At 32.9% G+C, this 23957-nt stretch overlaps 1 protein-coding gene across 1 annotated transcript in view; it reads left to right on the forward strand.

Annotated features, from left to right (window-relative positions):
• Nucleotides 1-22808, forward strand: part of LOC148954678 (histone-lysine N-methyltransferase PRDM9-like) — a 60413-nt gene extending 37605 nt beyond the window's left edge. Inside the window, exons 4-6 of the mRNA XM_089087192.1 lie at nucleotides 6521-6645; nucleotides 18554-18693; nucleotides 22501-22808. Of these exons, the coding sequence (XP_088943318.1) occupies nucleotides 6521-6645; nucleotides 18554-18693; nucleotides 22501-22556 (321 nt within the window). The 3' untranslated portion in view covers nucleotides 22557-22808. The remainder of the gene's footprint in view (nucleotides 1-6520; nucleotides 6646-18553; nucleotides 18694-22500) is intronic.
• The last annotated feature ends 1149 nt before the right edge of the window (nucleotides 22809-23957 follow it).

The raw sequence follows: 23957 nt of genomic DNA on the forward strand, positions 1-23957 counted from the left end.
AAAATATTTGGTATCTTGAATAAAGAATTGCGTATTGCATAAAACAATACAATTTGACCAACACCATTACATATTTCCACATTTTATTTCAAGCAACATAATATTTCAAATAAAATATTTGGTATCTTGAATAAAGAACTGCTTATTGCATAAAACAATACAGTTTTACCAACACCATTACATATTTCCACATTTTATTTCAAGCAACATAATATTTCTAATAAAATATTTGGTATCTTGAATAAAGGATTGCTTATTGCATAAAACAATACAATTTTACCAACACAATTACATATTTCCACATTTTATTTCAAGGAACATAATATTTCAAATAAAATATTTGGTATCTTGAACAAAGAATTGCTTATTGCATAAAAAATACAATTTGACCAACACCATTGCAATTTTCCGCATTTTATTTCAAGCAACATAGTATTTTGAATAAAATATTTGGTATTTTGCATAAAGCATTTACATATTTCATGAAACAATACAGTTTGAGCAACACCATTACACATTTCCTCATTTTATTTCAAACAGCATAGTACTTCGATCAAAATATTTGGTATTTTGAATTAATTACTTGCATATTTCATGAAACAGCACAATTTTTGCAACACCATTGCACATTTTCTCATTTTATTTCAAACAACATAGTATTTTGAATAAAATATTTGGTATTTTGAGTAAAGAATTTAATTATTTAATGAAATATTACAATTTGAGCAACACCATTACATATTTATACATTTTATTTCAAGCAACATAATATTTCGAATAAAATATTTGGTATCCTGAATAAAGAATTGCGTATTGCATAAAACAATACAATTTGACCAAAACCATTGCATATTTCCACATTTTATTTCAAACAACATAGTATTTTGAATAAAATATTTGGTGTTTCGAATAAAGAATTTAATTATTTAATGAAATAATACAAATTGAGCAACACCATTACATATTTCCACATTTAATTTCAAGCAACATAATATTTCGAGTAAAATATTTGCTATCTTGAATAAAGAATTGCGTATTGCATAAAACAATACAATTTGACCAACACCATTGCATATTTCCACATTTTATTTCAAACAACATAGTATTTTGAATAAAATATTTGATATTTTGAATAAATAATTTAATTATTTAATGAAACAATACAATTTGACCAACACCATTGCATATTTCCACATTTTATTTCAAACAACATAGTATTTTGAATAAAATATTTGGTGTTTCGAATAAAGAATTTAATTATTTAATTAAATAATACAAATTGAGCAACACCATTACATATTTCTACATTTTATTTCAAGCAACCTAATATTTCGAATAAAATATTAGGTATCCAGAAAAAAAAATTGCTTATTTCATAATACAATACGATTTGACCAACACCATTGCATATTTCCACATTTTATTTCAAACAACATAGTATTTTGAATAAAATATTTGATATTTTGAATAAAGAATTTAATTATTTAATAAAATAATACAAATTGAGCAACACCATTACATATTTCCACATTTTTTTCAAGCAACGTAACATTTCGAATAAAATATTTGCTATCTTGAATAAAAAATTGCGTATTGCATAAAACAATACAATTTGACCAACACCATTGCATATTTCCACATTTTATTTCAAACAACATAGTATTTTGAATAAAATATTTGGTGTTTTGAATAAATAATTTAATTATTTAATGAAATAATGCAATTTGAGGAACACCATTACATATTTCTACATTTTATTTCAAGCAACATAATATTTCGAATAAAATATTTGGTATCCTGAATAAAGAATTGCGTATTGCATAAAAAAATACAATTTGACCAACACCATTGCATATTTCCACATTTTATTTCAAACAACATAGTATTCTGAATAAAATATTTAATATTTTGAATAAAGAATTTAATTATATAATGAACAATACAATTTGACCAACACCATTACATATTTCCACATTTTATTTCAAACAACATAGTATTTTGAATAAATTATTTGGTATTTTGAATAAAGAATTTAATTATTTAGTGAAATAATACAATTTGAGCAACACCATTACATATTTCTAAATTTTATTTCAAGCAACATAATATTTCGAATAAAATATTTGGTATCCTGAATAAAGAATTGCTTATTGCATAAAAAAATACAATTTGACCAACACCATTACATATTTCCATATTTTATTTCAAGCAACATAATATTTCGAATAAAATAACTGGTATCTTGAATAAAGAATTGCGTATTGCATAAAACAATACAATTTGACCAACACCATTGCATATTTCCACATTTTATTTCAAACAACATAGTATTTTGAATAAAATATTTGATATTTTGAATAAAGAATTTAATTATGTAATGAAATAATACAATTTGAGCAACACCATTATATTTTTCCACATTTTATTTCAAGCAACATAATATATCGAATAAAATATTTGCTATCTTGAATAAAGAATTGCTTATTGCATAAAACAATACAATTTGACCAACACCATTACATATTTTCACATTTTATTTCAAGCAATATAATATTTCGAATAAAATATTTGGTTTCTTGAACAAAGAATTGCTTATTGCATAAAACAATACAATTCGACCAACACCATTGCAATTTTCCGCATTTTATTTCAAGCAACATAGTATTAAAGAATAAACAAAGCCCCGAACGAACAGAAATTAAAATTAACTATCTTACAGACATAAAGATAACCGGTGCAAACATAAATCAATGAATAAATCTTATATAGCTTCAATTTTTTTATTATTTTCCCCCCAGAGCTGCTTTATATGCAAGGGTTAAAAATACCATTTTGTTAAAAGTAGTTGAAAGGTTAAATAATAAATCTCTGGCGTCGACAAAACCCCCCAGGGCCCGGGGGCAGGAAGGGATTCACGTATAAACTTCAGAGAGGGCTCATTTCATTGGAAATTAGAAGTTCTAGTCCAGCTCTTAAGAGTCAAAATTGATCGAAGGGCAACCCCCCCCCCCACGCACTTTTTCCCCACCCCTCCCTTTGAACTAATTCTGTTTATACCTGAAGGCCCAATGAGAGTTAGAATTTTTTGGTATTAACACACACCTATTAGGCATCTGCTCTCCTCCCTAACAAGGAAAGAAACAGAGAGTGTAAGGTAGTGGTGGATCCAGGGGAGGGGCAAGGCCCCCCCTAACGTAGTCTGAAGTAATGCAATTTAGTTAATTAACGCAATATTGCGTTAATTAAACTAGCTATTTTTTCAATTTATTAATTGCTGTCAATCGCTGTTCACAAGTTATGCAATCTGTCTATTGTTCATATAAAAGGTTTTTATCAAAGAGGTAATCGTACAAACTTTGAAAAAAGCCTCATTCGATTTCAATTGAAAATTCTAGATCCTTTTTTTAAAGGCAAGAATAATCGGACAGTAAGAACCCCCCTCCCCTCCATGCCATAAAAACTTGAAACTTTTTGCAATCAAGAACGAAAAAAAATTAATTAAAAAAAAACTTTCCGAAAAAAAAGTTTTTCAAAGAAAAGTGAAGGCCATTTTAAACTTAAGCTCAAGAGATACAAATACCTGTTAAAATTCAAACTCAAAACGACCAGAAATTACTATTAAAGAATAAATAAAACCCAAAACGAACAGAAATTAAATTAACAATCATAGCAAAAACATACAACAAGTAATAGTGTAAATGAATAAATAGATCTTAAAGCGAGTAATGCTTAGATTGAGTATGAAAATCAAGCTTAAAACGAAAAAAAATAGTTTGCTATTAAAGTATAAATGAAACTTAAAACGAACAGAAATTAAATAAACAATCAATGCGAACAAGCATACAATATATATTAATGTAAATGAATAAATAAATCTTAAAACAAGTGAAACTTAAATTGAATATGCAAATCAAGTTTGAATCGAATAAAAATAACTACAAACAAGAGTTTGGGCATCGCCTCAATGAAGAAGCATTAAACCTACTGCGTCATTGGCGCTTTACTGAAAACGAATTATATTATAATTTTTTTATTGTGTACTTAATATTGAAAATAAATATTAAAATTACAGTAAAATTTTGAACTGATGAGCGTTCAGCAATTATCTCGTAATATCATTATACATAAAATATTCAGTTTAGTTTATTAGTTCTTTCCAAGATTGGTCAAGACAAATATAGTTTCACTACAAAACAAATTTGGATACTGCCCCCTTTTTTAACTGCAAAAATCTAAAGCCCTCTGAGTCATTGGCACTTCACTGAAAACGAATTATTCGCACATTACAAATTTATTCTTTTCCAGTTGTTTTAGCATTGAAAGTTAAAATAAAAATTGAAGTGAAAAAAAAATATTGAACTGATGGATCTTTCAACAATTAACATCATTATATATCTAATATTCAATTTGCTTTTGTTTATACTTTCCAAGACTGTTCGAGACTCATATAGTTTTCAGTAAGGCACCAATGACGCAGTAGATTTTGGGCTTCTGCAGTGAGGCGATATCCAAACTCTTGTTTGTAGTTATTTTTATTCAATTCAAACTTGATTTGCATATTCAATTTAAGTTTCACTTGTTTTAAGATTTATTTATTCATTTACATTAATATATATTGCATGTTTGTTCGCATTGATTGTTTATTTAGTTTCTGTTCGTTTTAAGCTTGATTTTCATATTCAATCTTAGCTGTACTCGCTTTAAGATCTATTTATTCATTTATATTATTACTTGTTGTATGTTTTTTGCTATGATAGTTTATTTAATTTCTGTTCGTTTTGGGTTTCATTTATTCTTTAATAGAAATTTCTGGTCGTTTTGAGTTTGAGTTTTAACAGGTATTTGTATCTCCTGAGCTTAATTTTAAAATGGCCTTTACTTTTCTTTGAAAACTTATTTTTCGGAAAGTCTTTTTAATTAATATCGATAAACATAGGTCTACTTCCAAGTTGTTTGGGTATGTTTTTCAAATGCATCATTTTCCCAAGGTATATTTTTTTTTGCATAAGTGGATAGGTTGTATCACATTAAACTAACTACTTTTAGGCTAGATTCATTTATGTTAGGTTACCATGGGTGACCCGAGGACCTAAAGCCAACCTAAAATCCTCACTTTTATCAAATAGCTTTATTTATATTTAAAAAGTATAGATGGCGACATAGATACTCTTGTAATGCAAGGAAAAGTTGATGGCATATTTTTACCGAAATTGCCCCTTATTAAGTTGTTTTCCTTGTGATTTCTATAATTAAGTGAACTTTCTTGTGTACTAATTGCTAATAAAAAAAAACACATATTTAGGATCGCCATAAAAAGCTGATTCTTTGATTGAATTAAATAAAAAACACAAGTTTTTTTTTAACTGAAAGTAACGGGCGACATTAAAACTTAAAACGAACAGTAATTATTCCGTATATGGAAGGGGCTGTCCTTTCCTCAACGCCTCGCTCTTTACGCTAAAGTTTTTTTTTTTTGTTTTAGAAAACAGAGTTGTAAGAAAGAGTCAAACTTTAGCGCAAAGAGAGAGGCGTTAAGGAGGGGACAGCCCCTTTCACATATGGAATAATTTCTGTTCGTTTACAGTTTTAATGTCGCTCCTTACTTTCAGTTAATAAAAACTTGTCTTTTGTTTAATTTCTGAACGTTTTTGAATTAATGCAGGTTTTGATTTTGCCTCACTTTACATGAATAATTAAAACGAAATTTGGATATTAATTTTACTTATTTTTGGTTAAATGGCTTTCTTGGAAGTTGTAATTTTATTTACGAACGGTTTTATTAGTAATAAATATAGATGAATTACGAATTAACTTACGTTCTATATTCATTTATTTTTTATACGGTATATCAGGGGGTTCGCCCCCTAGTCAATACCTCGCTCTTTACGTTTAAGTTCGAATTTGTTCCTATTCTTTAAAAATGATTCCTTATAAACAAACTGTTCTCCGTCTGAAGTCGATACTCTTACTAATATGAATTACATTGAAAATCACTCTTTATATTGAATCTGATTGCTATGGATTGGTTGCTATGGCATCATAGATATAGTGTCTTGCAAGTACTAATGACGAATATATTATGTTCCATCAGTATCTATTGACAGGATCTACTCCCTCAGGCTGTAAGCTCCGTATATCATTATAGTCCAAGTACAACCGGTTTACGTCACTTTATATGGCGTTCGTCAGTATTATATACAAGTTGTTTGGCCCCGAATGTAACGTGTTTGGTAGGTTTTTACGATGTTCGTGTGAAAGTGCATACATACTCACTACTTAAACTGTCTAATATTTTTCATTTGAAGATTACTCACTTCTTTCATCAAAATGGCTATGTAATATTTCGTTAGAAATTTCAAAGAATTGAGTCGGATTAATTTTGAAATACATTAGTTGATCAATTAATTCATAAGATTAATTAATCTGAATCCTAAAACGCAATTGCCTTATTCTGGGCCAGCAATGCTTGGACATTGGAAGCAATTCTAATTTAAGTTTTCATTCCCGGTACATTTACAAGCCAGAAAAATTCAGAGACGCTTTTCCGATAGAATATAGCAACTGGATACGTTGGGTCAACACGGCTAGATTTGAGGAGGAGCAGAATATGATTGCATTTCAGCTTGACGGTGACTACTACTATATGTAAGCTAAGTCTACCTAATTCCAACACTAGCTTTATCTACTTACCCCTTTCCCGCACCCCAAACAAAACTAACAGGTTATATATAGTTAGATGCAAAATTGATTATAATATTAATAATAATAGTGTGGTCCTCTATACATACAAGACTGTAAAGGATTGTAGTAAAGTAAATTTAAAAAGAAATTATTTATATTGCAGGAAAAGAAAATAATGTAGAAAGTAAAAAAGACAGCAAAAAGAACATGGAAACTCTTAACTTTAAACAACGTTTTTTTAACAAAATCAAACCCACCCCCTAAATTTCCTAAGATAGGTCTTTTCATATATTCATTTACAAAAACTGAAAAAATCTTCTCCCCCTTACATTTTTGTGAATTAGCACTCCTTACTACTACTATGTATAACTCGATTTCGTTCTAGCTTCATATAAATAGAACTGTTTGCCCCCCCCCCTCCTTATCCTGTATAAAAAAAAATGTACGATAGGTTTTGTTTCATTTACTTTTTAGGGATTGATAATTATCAGAAGCAGCACTATAGCGTTCCCTATAGTAAAGAGACATAAGGCTTCAATGTTTTATTATTTATTAATTAAAAAAAACTTTCAAAAATAAGTTTTTGAAAGAAAAGTAAAGAGCCATATTAAACTTAAGACCAGCAGAAATTAATTCCTATAGTTATTGAAATCTAAAACTACCAAAAATTACTATTGAAGAATAAATGAAACTCAAAACGAACAGAAATTAAATAAACAATCACAGCCAACAAACATATAACAGTTACTAACATAATAGTAATAGTAATAGTAATTTATTAACACACACAAGGACAATACATTTTACTCACTACCGACCCAAGAACCTGGGGTCAGGTTGTCCTAAGGGTAGGCATATATCAAAATTTCATATTCACAACAGAAATATACAACCTAGGCCTAAAAAAATAAAATAAAAGAAAAATCATTCCCCTTCGCACGCATTTCCAACCACCAATCACAAAATCACCATAATTGTCCTCCAGGTAAATAAAAAAAAACATTAAAAAAAAAAAAAAAAAAAAAATTTAAAAATCATATTTCTCATATAACATTCCTTTTATTTTATTTTTAAATTCCTTCAGATCCCCTATTTCTCTTAACTCTTTATTAACCCCATTCCACAACTTTAATCCCCTATAAATAGGCGAGAATGTCGACCTGGCAGACACCACGAGCGGGGCATGTAAATTTTCCCTTTGGCGAGTTTCATGATCATGAATCGAAGATCTAGCTTTTAGCATTCCTGAAAAGCAAGACGGTAATAATTCATTATTATATTTGAACATAAATTGAAGGCTATAAAAATCTCTAAGGCCTGCAGCAGGTAATACTTTTACATCAATATAGGTAGCTCTAACGGATACAAGATTTGATTTACCAGTCAACACACGGATTCCGTTATTTTGGATCACTCGAACTCGATTAGTAATTGATGGAAACGTACTCAGCCAAATAGATGAGCAATACAATATATGTGGATGTATAATAGAAAAATACAAAGTGCGAAGAACAGAAGGGGGTAATACATGTTTCAATTTACGCAGTATTCCCAGATTACGGCACAGGATTCCTGACACCTTTTCAACATGTTTCCTAAAAGATAGTGTTTCATCTAGCATAATACCCAAATATCTAACACACTGATCACGCTTAACTTTACCTTCCAGGTCCCTCACTTCTTGGATCCAGGGGTAGTAATTAGATGTACGCGAAAATATTACAAAACTGCTCTTTGATGGGTTTACTTTTATTTTATTAACTCTTAGCCAGCTAGACACTCGATCTAAACACTGTGTCATTAATTCAACTAAAAGGCGTTCTGTTTTTGCAATGCAAATCAATGAAGTATCATCGGCAAATAGAGGTACTGTAACGTCACTGTCACTGTGAAACATGTCGCTCATTTTAGTTTTCGCATCCTTCAGGGACAGTACAAGATCATTTACAAATATCAAAAATAGCAAGGGGCCAAGAACGGACCCTTGTGGCACACCACATTTCATATCTACAACGGAAGAAGTAGATCCATTTATTCGCACATACTGCTGCCTATTAGACAAAAAACTACGTAGGAAATCAAGAGCAGGCCCTCTAATCCCATAAAATTCACATTTTTCAAGCAATATACCATGGTCTACAGTGTCGAAAGCTTTTATAATGTCCAAAAAGATGGTAGACACTTTAAAACCAAGGTCCAGGGCAGTATTCACAACACCACAGAGATAAGCCACAGCTTGTTCGGTCGTGCGTCCATTTCTGAATCCAAACTGGGTGGATGTTAGTATTGAATGGCACTCTAAATAATGGTACAACCTCCGGGAAAAGCACTTTTCCACAAGTCTTGACATGACCGGTAAAACGGAAATCGGGCGATAGTTACTGACCTCACTGTGATCACCCCCCTTATGAACCGGTGTAATTCGTGCCAACTTGAAACAAGATGGAAATACTCCCTGTTTAAAACAAAGATTTATTAGGTTAACTAATACATGCGATATAGCTGGCCACAGATATTTAATTATCCGTAGAGACAAAATGTCACTACCAGCTGCACTATTTTTCATGTCGAAAATTATTTCTTTTACTTCACTCTCGGTCACCGGTTTCAGGTAAACTGAAAATTCTGTTTCGCTATTTACAAGGTAATGTTGGAAAGGGCGGTCGCCATCCACTATTCTTACTCCCTCAGCCACATTATGTCCAACTGTAGCGAAGTGGTCAACAAATTCTTGGGCTATATCAGACGGGTCACTTAATTCTGCACCTACTCGACCAATAATCTGATCCGGGGCGACTGTGTGGGGAGGATTTATGAGCTGTTTAATTATCCGCCATGTTTTATTGGGGTTTCCAGCTGCATCACCAAACTTTTTCTTATAATGAGCTTCCTTTGCTTTTCGCAAAAGTCTATTTAATGCATTTCTGTAGTTTTTGTATATCCTTTCATTAACATCACTAGGTTGTAACATTTTCTTTTTAAACAGCAAATCCCTTCGATTTATTGAGCTGAGCAATCCTTTTGTCACCCACGGCTTCTTAGGCATTTCTCTGCGAGCTCTTTTCCGTACCTCTTTAGTGCAACTAATCAGCAGATTATGCAGTTTATTATAGAATTTCACAAACTTCGCATCAGCATGATCAGGTAGAGCTAGCTCTTCATCCCAATTAACATCCATTATTTTGTTTTTACAATCACGGAGGGCACTAGGATCCAGTACTTGTGTAATCTTATTAAACCTGCCATTTACCGAAGGAGAAGTCTGCGTCGATGTTGAATATGAGCCAAAAACACCAAAGTGGTCCGAGGTATCACTAACCAGGACACACGGATTAGAAAACGGTACATTTGTAAAAATGTTATCAAGGCACTTCGCAGTTGACGCAGTTACTCGAGTACTTACATTAATTGACGGAATCAGGCCATAAGAAATCATCATATCTAATAGAAGATTAGTCTTTTGACCAGGATCAATTAGGTCAACGTTTAAATCGCCCATCAAAAAACAAGGGGTCTCCACTGGAATCTTCTCTAGCTGCTGCTCAAGGAGGTCCACAAATTCATCAAACGCACTCGATGGAGGGCGTTATGCAACAATAACAAAACTTTGTATTTTATAAATCTTAAACTGTAAAAAAAACGACTCAAATACCATTTCTTTATAAACCGACATATCACTTTTTACCGTTACCTTAATATCCGAGCGAACATACGCTGCCAATCCCCCATGTTGACGAAGCTCCCGATTTTTGGTGAATAAAGAGTATCCAGGAATCCGCAGCAAATCAGAATTATGCTTGTTAAGCCAGGTTTCCGTAAGGCCTATTACCTGAAATACAGAGAGACTAGATATATCATTAATAAAATCAAAGCTGGAATTCAACCCTTGGCAATTTATATGGAAAATACTGATCTGCTTCTCATCCCCCCGGCTCTCCGAAGGGACATCACTCAAAAACACATACCTTGAATCCTCACATGCCAGCCGACAGAATCCACCAGGATCAACGTTCTCACTCAAAATTTCATTATATCTTTCAAAACTTACTTTTTTACTTTCCAACTCCTTAAAATCAGGTTTACCTGGAGGTGATTCATTCATTCTAACCAATTCTTACAAGAAACCTTGCGTGAGAAAGAGGTAACCAATAAAGAATATAAAATTTCCACGGAATTCGGTTAAAAAAAAAAACAAATAAAAAAAAAACAAATTCCAATTTACTCCCAACCATCTGGTCATTCATAAATAATGTCAATATTCTTTTCCAAAATAGAACTATATTATCGAACCAAATTCCGGTCGCAGTTAACGGGCATTGGTAATTTTCACCAAAACACATACAACAAAGAAACAAAAACAAAAACACGTATTGGGTTTCTGCATTCGCAGTTTCGCCCATTACATTCCCTAATACTAGTGGGTATCGTAGCTATTTAAAAACATCAAATTTATTAACAAACATTTCAAAAAACACGAAAAAAAACAAAAAAAAAAGTAAAATTTAAAAAAAAAAAAAAAAAAAAAAAAAAAACCAACAAAAATACAAAAGAAAAAAAAATCTTTATAGGAAAATAACGAAAATAATATTTAACTGGAAAAAAATCATAAATAATAATATAAATTAATAATGCAAATAAAGAAAAAAAAATACGGAAAAAATAAAGTAAAAAGAAAATAAAATAGACTAAAAAAAGAGAAAATAAATTCAATTAAGAGCAATAACAATCAATAGCTATCACTAATCAGCCATCACTTCCCCAGGTGCGTCAAACCGTCCGCCACTTCTTTCTCCTCGCATACGCTCTGGACTATCTTTATTGAACAATTTACTGCGCAATTCACTTTCGTTATTAGGAAAACAACTAAAATAATAATTAACTGGAGAAAAAAAAAAAATCATAAATAATAATATAATTAATAATGCAAATAAAGAAAAAAAAATACGGAAAAAATAAAATGAGAAGAAAATAGACTAAAAAAAAAAAGAGAAAATAAATTCAATTAAGAGCAATAACAATCAATAGTTATCACTAATCAGCCATCACTTCACCAGGTGCGTCAAACCGTCCGCCACTTCTTTCTCCTCGCATACGCTCTGAACTATCATTATTGCGCAATTTACTGCGGGCAAACTGATCTAATTCAGGAATAGAATCTTCATGTGAGTATTTCGCCAGTGAACCATTAAGTCGGTTAAAATTCAGCATTGGTGGAAAGCTTTTCGATACCCAGGCTTCAATACCGATTTCACGGAGTTTAATTTTCTTACGCAGGAGGTCATTTCTCATCTTTCTGATTTCAGGAGGAGCGTCATCACTAATGTAAATATCGTGAAACCCAGCAATTGTCTTGCCCCTTAGCTTTTTAGCGCACATCAGAATTCTCATTTTCTCATCTTTATCAGCAACCTCAACTTTAATAAACTTTTTTAGTTTATTAACCTGAAGCACTTTGAGGCGTGGTACCGGGGATAGCTCAAGTCCTTCTGTAATGATACTCGTGCAAATTTCCATAGCATTTTGTTGATTATCAGTTGGTACATTCCACACAATAATGTTGCTCTGAAGTTTTTCAAACTCCATCTTTGCAAGCCGGCATACTGTCTGGTTAATAGCGGACCTTTGGTTACTAATTTCATCTGTCATTATTTTGTACTGTTCATTAAGCAAATCCTTCTGATTTTCGATCGATGATATACGCTGGTCGCTTTCCACGTTTCTTTTCTGAAAGTCTGAATTTGAAACCTCTAGTTGCGTAACACGATCACCAAGCGACTTAATTTTATTTTCAAGTGAGTCCAGTTTATCACCATTGCCCTTGACAAGACTTATTAACGTGTTAATTTTTTCACCAAGACTCGATAATGTCACATTTTGAGACGAAGTTGAACTAGCCGACAAGTTTAGGAAACTTGGCATGTCATTTGTGGGATTATCACGCCTCCTTTTTCGTCCCATTTCTACCACGCAAAAAGAAAAAAGAAAACCAAAATTGGGCTTGGCCTACCTCAGAAAGGATTGAATTTTTTATCCACGCCAATCCGAACGTGCAGTTCGCTCAGCCACCGTTAAAAGGGCACGGCTAACACCCCTCACAGCTACAGAAACAGCTATCCAAATTACAGGAACATCGGCAAAACAGCAATGACTTTACCGTTAGGCACAACCAGTCAAAACTGATTCACTTGCAGTAGCAAAAATTCACAAATCGCCACTGGCATCTGATATAGCCACGACACCCACGAACGAGGTCTTACTCGGTCAAGAGCATACTGAAGACTAAAAAAAGACTGAAGACATAAATAAATAAATAAATCTTAAAATGGGTAAAGCTTAAATTCAATATTCAAATCAAACTGAAAACGATCAAAAATCACTACAAACAGGATTTGGCTACTGCCCCCTTCCCCGTCCCTGAACTTTAAAGTCTAAAGCCTACTGCGTCAATTTCATTTTACTGGAAATTATATGCCTTGAACAATCTTTGGAAAGAACTAATAAAATTAAACCAAATATTTTATATATAGAGGTGTTAATTGCCAAAAGCTCAACACTTCAAGATTTTAAATACAAAAGAATATATTTGTGATACAATATGTTTTCAGTAAAGAACAAACGACGCAGTAGGCTTCTAGTTCGCAATAGATTTCTACATTAGAGAAAAGTACATTTAACGAATAATAAAAAAACACCTCAACTATCTTGTGAACCAAATAAGATAGCCAAGCAGTTTTTCAAACATGTTTCACTTTTAGTTTTTCTGGATTTTAAAAACAAAATTTATGCATTTTGGAGCAAAAACATACCTGATCTTAGCTTCAGAACCAAATACTAAATAGCAAAGCTGCTTTTCTGACATTTCTGCATTTGAGAAACGGAGGTGAAAGTTATTTTGGAAAAACTCTAATTAAATTAAGATATATAAGATGCAGAAAAGTGTTTTTAAAACATATCTCATTTTTTAACATTTTTGCATTTGAGAAAATCAGATATAATTCATTTAAAAAAAAAAAATCTCTAATCATTTTAAGAACCAAATAAGATAAAGGAAAGCAGTTTTCAAACATTTCTCATTTTCAAACATTTCTGGAATTGAGGAAAAGAGATATAAAGAATTTTGAAAAAATTCTAACTATCTTGAGAACCAAGTAAAATACAGAGAAGCTGTTTTTCTAGCATTTCCGCATTTGAGATAAGGAGATACAATGCATTTTTGAAAGAAACTCTAATTAAATTAAGAAACAACTAAACACAGGAGAGTGGTTTTTCAAACATTATTTATTTTCTAACATTTCTGCATTTGAGAGGCGTCCATATCCAAATAGTCAAGGGGCGTGGGCTATATAATTAATTTTTTTCTCATAATTATCGGGGGTGCAACTGCCCCCCCCCCTTCAAACGAAGCCCCAGCATCTGAGATGTCTTTATTCGTGTTGTATACCGGTACTGCTTGTACTAAAGGTATTTTTACTTTTTTCTTTATCTTTATCCAATCTTCTAAGCCTTAACCTTAGTTTCCATATGCTGTAAATTGTAATTCGAATTACGCATTTAATTTGGGAAGAAAAACACAAATTTTGAGAAGCACTAACTGCATGCGTAAGAATTGCAACTAAGTATACCCTTAATATTTGATAAAGTTTTAATATAATTGCTGCTGCTGAACTTTTATTATTGTTATGAAACAATCAAGGAAATCCCACAAATTGCCGCAAAATATCACAACATTGTTAAGCTTTTCAATGCAGAATATTTTTGCTAATTAGCTTTTAACTTGATTCCTAAGCACCTTTTCGTGCTAAACTTGGAAAATTCAAACGCACGTGGATTTGAAAATGTACTTGCGTTTTTTCGCAAAAAGGCTGGTTCAAAATGAGTCCAAGCTTGAAAAGCTTGAGTCGAAGTTGGACAACTTAGTTCAGTCTGCCCTTCTAAATAAATTCACTGTTGCTGGTGTCGAGACAACTGCCCGTGATCTCCTAGTAGTAGGTGAAAAAGTTCTTGATCGTTTAAATTTGCAAATGGGACTTCAGCTTGAAAAATCAATCATTAAGGGGGCTAAACGTATAGGAGCTAGTGATCAAGCTCTAGCCCCTATCGAACTTACACTGATCTCAGAAGCTACAGCAGTCGAAATACTTCGCAATCGAAAAATGCTGAAGGGTTCCCGCGTCTTTGTTAATGAAGCGTTAACTAGGGAGAGGCAAGAGGTTTTCAAGCTTTCTCGCAACAGATTTGAAAATAAGAATGTGTGGACGATGAGAGGGATCATTTTTGTGAAAAATGGCTCGCAAATTATGCCATGCAAACAATAGCCGATGTGGCTCTGATCCTCAATCTGGCTAATGAACCTTCACTGTGAATAATTAGAGTTTGATTTAGTTTTCCTTTGTTTATTTGGGATATGGATAGATTTCAGTCAATTTTAAAATCCCGTTTAAACTTAGATGCGATATTTAATGATTCGATTTGGAGTGATAAAGATGTACAGTATGTCAGAAATGTACCGGATTGTGATTTTTCGGATGACCCTTTAACTACTGATATTGAGCAATGTGAATACCCGATAAGGGTATTACATGTTAATGCGCAAGGATTGCAGAGTGCGTATAGTGAACTTAAGTTTTTATTAAATTCTAGTCCTAAAGATATTCTAGCTGTATGTGAAACTTTTTTTTCGCAAAAGTCTCCAATGTCTATGCTGTCCCTTTCGGGTATAAAATCTGTTTCAAAGTGTAGGTATGAGAGTGCGAAAGGCGGCCAATTAATTTATGTCCAACAGGACTGGTCTGTTAATATACTTGATGATTTTTCAGTTTGGGAAGAATGTATATGCGAGACTCTTTTTGTTGAATTACGTCCCATTGGCTGTGAACCTTTTATTTTTGGATCAGTATATAGACCGACATCAAGTAACCCCGAAGAGTTTTTTGAGATTTTTGAGCCCCTAGTTGAAAAACTTGGTGGATGTAAAAAACCAGTAACAATTTCAGGTGATTTCAATTTTGATTTGTTGAATTTATATGTGGCTTTTCATAAAGAGTTTCTGACAATTATGCTGTCTTCAGGCCTGTTTCCAAGTATTTCGCTACCTACGAGAGTAACAAAGACTACTGCAACTTTGCTGGATAACATTTTCTTTTCTGGTGTTTCTTTTAAAGCGATAAAGTCTTCTGTTAGTATAAGTGACATGTCTGATCATTTTCCAGTTAGTGTTGTTTTAAATGTAGCTCAAAGTTTATCTCAACCTGCATTTAAAAAACATGGAAATAAAAATTCTCACCGACAAAAAAAATTGACTGATTTTAAGCCTTTGCGTGAATTGATAGATAATAAAGGCTGGACCCCCATTTTTGATTCAAATGATGTTAATGATGGTTTTTCGACATTTATCGATGATATGATGCAACTCCGAGATCAAACAACATCGACAAGATTTTTGCAGGGAAAGTTTTCAAAAAAATTTGACCCATGGATTACGGATGGTATTTTGACGTCACTTAAGATGAAAAGGAAAAAACATCGCCAGTATCTGGCTGTCCAATCTGATGTATTTTATGAGGAATATAGAACTTATAGAAATAAACTCCATTCTATTATAAGATATGCCAAAAGGAAATATTTTTCCGATAAATTTTTAAAGTATAAGTCAAATATGAAAAAGACATGCCAGCTAATCAATGATAAAATCCGCCCCAATCATCGTTCGAGTTCTGGAGTTAATTTTCTTGAACAATATATAATGAAATTAAAGCAAAGTTTTTCATTAGATGATTTTGGGTTCTCTACACAAATTGTGAAACAAACAGCTCCTAATATAGCCCCATTGTTGGCACATATTTTTAAATTGTCGTTACTAAATAAAGTTTTTCTTGATCTTTTAAAAAATGCCCATGTATTAGCTTTTTTTAAAGGTGATTCTTCTACGGATCCTTCAAATTTTAGAGGAATTTCACTGTTATCTGTTTTTCGTAAAATTTTGGGAAAAAATTGCTCATAAACAACTTCAAAATTATTTATGTAATAATAAAATATTGCATCCTTCGCAGTATGGATTCATCGAAGGAAAATCAGTAGAACTAGCCATACATCAGCTTTTAATTGAAGTAAATGATGCGCTGGATACTGGTCAGGGTGCCTTCGCTATATTCTTAGATGGTGCCAAGGCGTTCGACGCAGTGGATCACCGACTTTTACTAAATAACCTAAAAAATATGGATTTTCATCAGAATCTTTGATTTTTTTTACATCTAACCTTGCCGAAAGAAAAATTGAATACCATGATAGTAAAAATGGAATCCGATCTAATTCATTTTCCGTAAATTGTGGGGTTCCTCAGGGCTCTGTTTTGGGTCCTACCCTATTTCTTCTTTTTGTTAATGATTTGCCTGAGTTTCTTCCCATCTGCAAAATTGTTATATTTGCGGATGATGTTGTGATTTCTTCTTCCCATTCAGATTTTACACAGCTTTTCCTGAACATCTAAAGTACTCTATCCACTACTTCAGAGTTGTATTGTCGAAACCTTCTTCTATTAAATGAAAGGAAATGCCAGTATATACTACTTTCACAAGTTGGTTCAGTCAATTCAGATGTTTTTTCTGTTTATTTAAATAATGTGGAATTGAAACCGGTAAAACAGTTTAGATATTTCGGAATAATTATTGATGAAAATTTGTTGTTCTACGAGCATGTTAAAATTTTATGAGTAAAAGTTACTAGGAATATTGGGATTATTTGCCGTCTCCGCCATGTTTTCCTGTTAATATACTTAAATGAATTTACTTTTCTCTGGTCCACCCTTTTTTTTCTATATTGTGTTTCAGTGTGAGCTTCAACTTTTCCTTTAGTTTATAAACCCCTTCAAATTTTACAAAACAAAGCAATAAGGATATTTTTTTCAGATCGATAATAGGTCTTCTGTAACTCATCTTTTTGGATCAGCTGGAATTTTTTCTTTACATCAACTTCATTTCATTGCAATATCCCAGATATGTCACAATTACGTTTTTGGCCAGTTAGCATCAGATTTCCATAGAATTTTCCCTCTTAACTCGCAGCGTCATTTATATCTGACATCACACAGTTTCAATTTCTCATAGTTTAGGCAAACAACTAGAGCAGGATTTAATTTGAAGCATATTGGTCCAAAGGTGTGGAATTTTATTCCCCTGGATGTTAGAGAGTGCGCTGATTACCAGCAGTTTCGCAGAATGGTGAGGAAGTTTATCTCTGAAGGTTGAATTTGCTTTTATTTACCTTGTTTGTATTTGGGTAGTTGTCCAAGAGGCTTGTTGTTGTTGTTGTTTTTTCTTTTTTTTTCATTTAAATTGCTAACGGTGTTTAATAATTTGTTGTAATTTTTAATGCGCTCAATTATGCCACTAGGCATGTGCGTAGGTTATTTTGTAGCCTTATGCATATTTCATAAATAAGATATCTATCTATGTATCTATCGAAGACTGTCCCTATTCTGCGAAATCTCTATGGTTTTCTTCAAAACACAGAATGTTAAAACTAGGGGTCAGAACTGTGAAACAAACAGAGATAAAACTTGGCAATACCATCCAAAGATGGAACGTGAGCTGTAAATCCACTGCTGTAAGTGTTATCCACCGAATTCAACTACTTTCCAAGATAACAAAAATACCGTCATCTAAAGTTTCACCCTTGGGTTATACACATTTTTGCTTTTTGATTCGAGAGGGTTACACTTTCATGCCTGTAGGACTAATCCATTTATTTATTTGTTGTTGTTTTTTAAATGAGAGCCACAGCCACACTAAAGCACCAGAGATCTAATTGTCTTCAACTTTTGATTTTATTTTGCTTAGGACTTTTAGGTATGCCTCAACTATTTCTTTTCATACAGGACGTACAAGCTTATAGAAGCAGGCGACGAGTTACTGGTTTGGTACGGAGATGGCTATGCAAGGACACTATTAATACCTATTTGTAAAGAGAAAAACAGAAAATGGATGAGGGCTCCCTCTTTAGCCTGCTTCTTATCTCGTAAGTTATTTGCTTTCTAACTGTGTAAGATATTACGATTCTTGCAGTAAAAACAGCTGAGAAAACTTTATGATAGATGTCACCTTATGGAAAAAGCATTAAATTCTAATGACTTTTTGGTTGAGTTAGTGGTTTTGTTCAATAATCTAGTGATCTTATGTGCTGATTTAGTGATTTTTTTTTTGTTTAAGCAATATAAAAAATCGCTAGAAATAGTGATAAATCACTAGGGATGGCAACCCTGTGCTCACATTTTTTTAAACAAATGTGAAACACTGCAAAAAAATAGTGTTGACAGGAGGCTTATAGAATTGGTAAAACAATGAAGAATTATGTAAATACATGGAAATCTTGTTAAATAAAAATTTTGGCTCTATATCCAAGAGCCGTCATCAGCAAAGCAAACAAATAGATATAAAATTCGACTTACAAAAAAATACGCAACAATTTAAACTAAAACCAAAATTAAAATAGTCGTAACAACATCACTTGAAGGAAGCTCAGCCACGACTGAAAAAGAAAACAACCAGGAAACAAGGTGATTCATTCAGTAGCCTTGTTTTAGCAGCTAAGTAGGAAACTATCTTATACTACCCTCTCCATTCTTAGTCATATTATAATGTAGAGGCGAGTCATTCCATAAGGGGGCTATTTGTAATCAGTGGTGGACAAAGATATAATTTCCCATTCTTAGCAGCATAACGTAAAGTCGTGTTATTCTGATAATCTAAGATATCTTTAGTGGCACCATCTAAAATCAGTAGCTGACTAACATGTAAAGGTGTGTCATTCCATACTAAAGAATAATTTAAATTAAGAATTTAATATTATTTTGCACCGAAATTTTTCTGATTAAATTTGAAGTACTCTAAAATTGAATTTATTTAAAACCTGAAGTTAATTTTAGAATGTTCAAGATCCATGCACAGCGTTATTTTATTTATTTTCATCAATTTTAATAAAAATTGACGTTCCACTATAACTATTTAAGGTTTCAGTTAAAAAAAAAACAATCTTTAAAAAGACTCAAAATGTCAAATTTTATCAATTATTTCCAAAAAAGTTAATAAATAATAGTGCATCCACTTATTTCTATTTTATTGACAAATAAGTTTTCAGGGCTTAACAAATATAGTATGTTATTTTTTATTGACAGACTAATAGCAAAAAAAAAAAAAAAAAAAAAAAAAAAAAAAAAAAAAAATTTCAAAGCATTAATTGCATCAATATATCACTGACATTATCGTTTTTTTTTTCAGATCGTATTCAGGACCATCTGTCCATTCACAATGTGAAACTGCCTGAACTACATTAAGAGTTATTTTAGTGTTTAACCCAAGTGTAGATTGCCGTTTGATTCTTTTCATCCAGTCCAAAGCCCAAAAAAAGGAGGAGGGCTGGGAAATGGACTAACAAACAGCTGCTGAAAAGACTAATTGAAACCAAAGCATAGATGAGCTTATTTATACTTTAGCAACAATAGAAATCAAGCACCAGGCACCAAGTAAACCACCATCCTTTCACCCACAATTTAATTCATCAAAACTGACTGATGAAACTACGAAGCTCAAATTTGTCACTGTATTGGTCAATCGATTTAAAGTTCTTAACTCTACGGAAGAAACCAATGAAGAACAGGTGCGGCAAGCAATCCAACTGAACTACTATGAGGCAGCATATTCATCACTCGGACTATAAAACAAAAACAAAGACCGATGGTTGTCCGACAGAACGTGAAAGTTGACCAGCCAGCGAAAATAATTACAGAAGGCCCTACTATCTTCTCACTCTACATCCAAAGGAATAAACAGGGACCAACAATATAAAATCATCGACAAAGAGGGCAAGGAAAGTCCTACACAGTCAGCGCCTGGACTGGAAAGCATCAGAAGCGATAGAGGCTGCAAAAATGGCGACAGCCGCACTTTACGCATAATCACAAAAGAAATAGTCGGCAAACAATCCTACCCAGAAGGGCTAACAAGGAAGAAATCTACGCCTAGTAACAGACCCAAAAGCCGTCAAGGAAGTAGGGAAAATGCTCTAAAAATTTCTGAACCGTTCACCACCAACTGAAAAACTTAGGATCCAGCCAGAGTTACTCTCATCGCCTAAGATTAGTTCTGATCCACCCACAGCCGAAAAAATCCTTGAAGTATTCAAGAAATTGAACAATAATAAAGAATAATATAGTGAAGATAAAATCACAGCATAAATGATTGTAAGTTATGTGTGATCTTTGGGGTCTAAATAGGCTACTCACCATGCAACAGTAACCGAAACTCTAAAAACCGGAATTTTTATGCCCATCAAAAGTTACGTTTCAAAACAGTTTTTGAAAAAAAGAGGGAAACCCCCTAAAAGTCACAGAACTTTAATGAAAATCACACCATCAGATTCAGCGTACCAGAGAACCCTACTGTAGAAGATTGAAGCTCCTATCTGCAAAAATGTGGAATTTTGTTATTTTTGCCAGAAGATAGATCAAGGATGCGTGTTTATTATTTTTTTTTTTTCCAGGGGTGATCGTATCGATCCAGTAGTCCTAGAATATCGTGAGAGGGCTCATTCGAACGAAAATTAAAAGTTCTAGTACCATTTTTAAGTGACCAAAAAAATTGGAGGGGAACTTAGCCCCCTCCAATTTGAGGAGGGGAGGGGACAATTGAGGAGGGGATATCCCAATTCATATACGGAATAATTTCTGTTCGTTTTAAGTTTTAATGTTGCTCATTACTTTCAGTTCCAAAAACCTGTTTTTTATTTATTTAATTCATAAAAAGGATGCATCTGTATGCGACACTTGACGTGGGGTAAGTCTACTATCCTTAGCTCAGAAGTCACTTTCTCACATTATTCTCAAACGTATTCAATCGAAACTGAAGGAAAAACAGAGACAAAAAGCATGATTTCATTCATAACGACCCTGCGCAGACCATTAATTCACTCTACGAGTACCCGTGAAGAATCCTGTGAGTGGCGACCTAAGCTCTACATGATGTTCATTGATTTTGAAAAAAAAAAGCGTTTGGTTATCTGCATAGAGAACGCCTTTGGAAGATATTTTTCACAATACTATTCCATTCGAGATCGTAAAAAGGCAGTTCAAAGCTATTTGGACTTTCTATTATAGAGGCAGTCGAGAAAAGATGCAGAAGGATTATCTTCCTTGGGGATAAAGTCCCTTATACCTCCCTTATTCGTAAAGCAAATTTAGTCAACCTTAAGGAAAGGAGATATTTCCTTGCACTTCACCATCACTGTTCTCTATAGCCACGGGTAAATCCACTTCCTTGGTCAATTTTCTTTCCTTTGACCTCGCCTCTCTCGTTTGGCTTCAACAAAAAGTCTCCATTTTTACCCCAATAGAAATCTCCATAAAAAATATTAAAGAAGAACTTTTTCCCCTAAATAATTAATACGTTAAATAAGTGAATTTCCCCACTCTCCTTTTTATACCATATTTGCATGACAAATCCTGTGTCTATATCCTAATAACGTGCAGAAAAGACCAGATTAAGACCACATTTCTTTGAAGAACTAACTGTGTTTAAAGAACTGAAATACATGCCGAGGAGAAAGATGGGCTGGTGTTGCCCCTACGTTAACAAAATTATCTTCTTCTGAAAAATGTACTGAATTTTAAACGCAATGTGAATGCTCTTAACCCTAATATGACAATAATACCATACTATTGAGCAATACGGCCTTGAAATATAGGTCATGAACAAACTATATTCTTGGGAAATTAAAGCAGAATTAGTGTCATAAATGATTAGATGCTTCATTACTATTCTTTCTTTCTAGGGGCAAATGAAGTCCCTTCTTGGAGAATAAACTTGAAGTTTGATACAAGATATTAAGTGCACTACACTACGGCATGGAAAAATACAAAAACAGCCCCTACTCTGAGCACAACTGTATCAATTGGAGACTTTTCAACTTCAATCTGGCGCTTTTATTTTTCGTTGGAGCACAACTGTATCAATTGGAGACTTTTGAACTTCAATCTGGCGCTTTTATTTTTCAGTGTAAACCCTTTAGTACATAAATAAGCCTTATGACGCATTTTAGTGTATGGAACTAATCACATTAAATAGAAAGTCAGTCGTAAGAAATTTACATTATTTTTGATCGTTCACACAATGGCCTCAGAATTAGTTTCTTGAGAAAATATAGACAGTTACTTTAAACTTATGGGGTGGCATCAATTCAGGGGCACAAGTTATCAGTGGCAATATTTGGAGGGAGGGATACACCTTTTTTGGTATTATCACTGAAAAAAAAAACCTTCTAAAAACATTTCGAGAAATTGTGTTTCTTCTTTTTATTATATTTATATTTATTTATAAGAAATTAAGGTTCTAGAAATTAAATACGTAAGGATAAAACTTATAAGTGTATCCCATCGGTAATCAATAACTCGCAATATAGATAGACACCTATTAAGGGATTTAAGGGTTTTGGTGCCTATCTAAATTTTTTCCTTTTTTTGCGATTTCTACTATACTTACGGGAATGGTTCGCTCATATAATTCCCCTGTTTTCTATGCTTTCTCAAATCTGTCACACACACACGCCTCCAACAAATCCCTCTGTAAATTCTCCAAAGAAGCTCCCATTTCCCTTAAACCTTTCCCTGCGACATTCAAGGACGACCTGCTTTTCATTTGACCCTAGACTGTTGGCCAACAAAGACAACCTTTGGCAATCTGTCATCCTTCATCCACAGAACGCGTCTTAGCCATTTCATCCTTTCCCTCATTATAGCCCTAGAAAAGAGGATTGAACCACATTTTTCATACAGCTTACTATTTGCGTTACGGTCAGTCAGTTGGGTACCTAAAACAATCCGTAGGCAATTTCTCTGGAAAACATCAAGAAAATATTCCTCGTTTTTCAGAGTCACCGTCTTTTCTAATAATATTAACTAGGAAAGTGGTAGCATTCCTGACAGGGGGTTAGTTGCAGCTATGGGATTCGTTGATTACAAATGCCAATACCGCTCCCAGAACTTAAGCATCTTTTTTTAACCGACTTATGTTCCCACTCCTAAAATTGTAGAACATTGACTCCTCCAGTTTGATAAGACGTGGCTTAAATTCCAGTTTCTAGAATTTTAGGTGCCACAGTGTTCAATTGGGACTCTTGTATTTAGAACCACTGAATATTTACATAAAAAATTATTTTCTCGCTTTTAATAAAAATTAGGGTTGTTTTTGCTGCAGTAAATTTAGAAAGTTTGGCATTCCACGATTTTAATT

Source organism: Artemia sp. Qi Xiang Cuo, chromosome 3 (assembly GCF_049724085.1).
Source record: "Artemia sp. Qi Xiang Cuo chromosome 3, ASM4972408v1, whole genome shotgun sequence".
NCBI lineage: Eukaryota > Metazoa > Arthropoda > Branchiopoda > Anostraca > Artemiidae > Artemia > Artemia sp. Qi Xiang Cuo.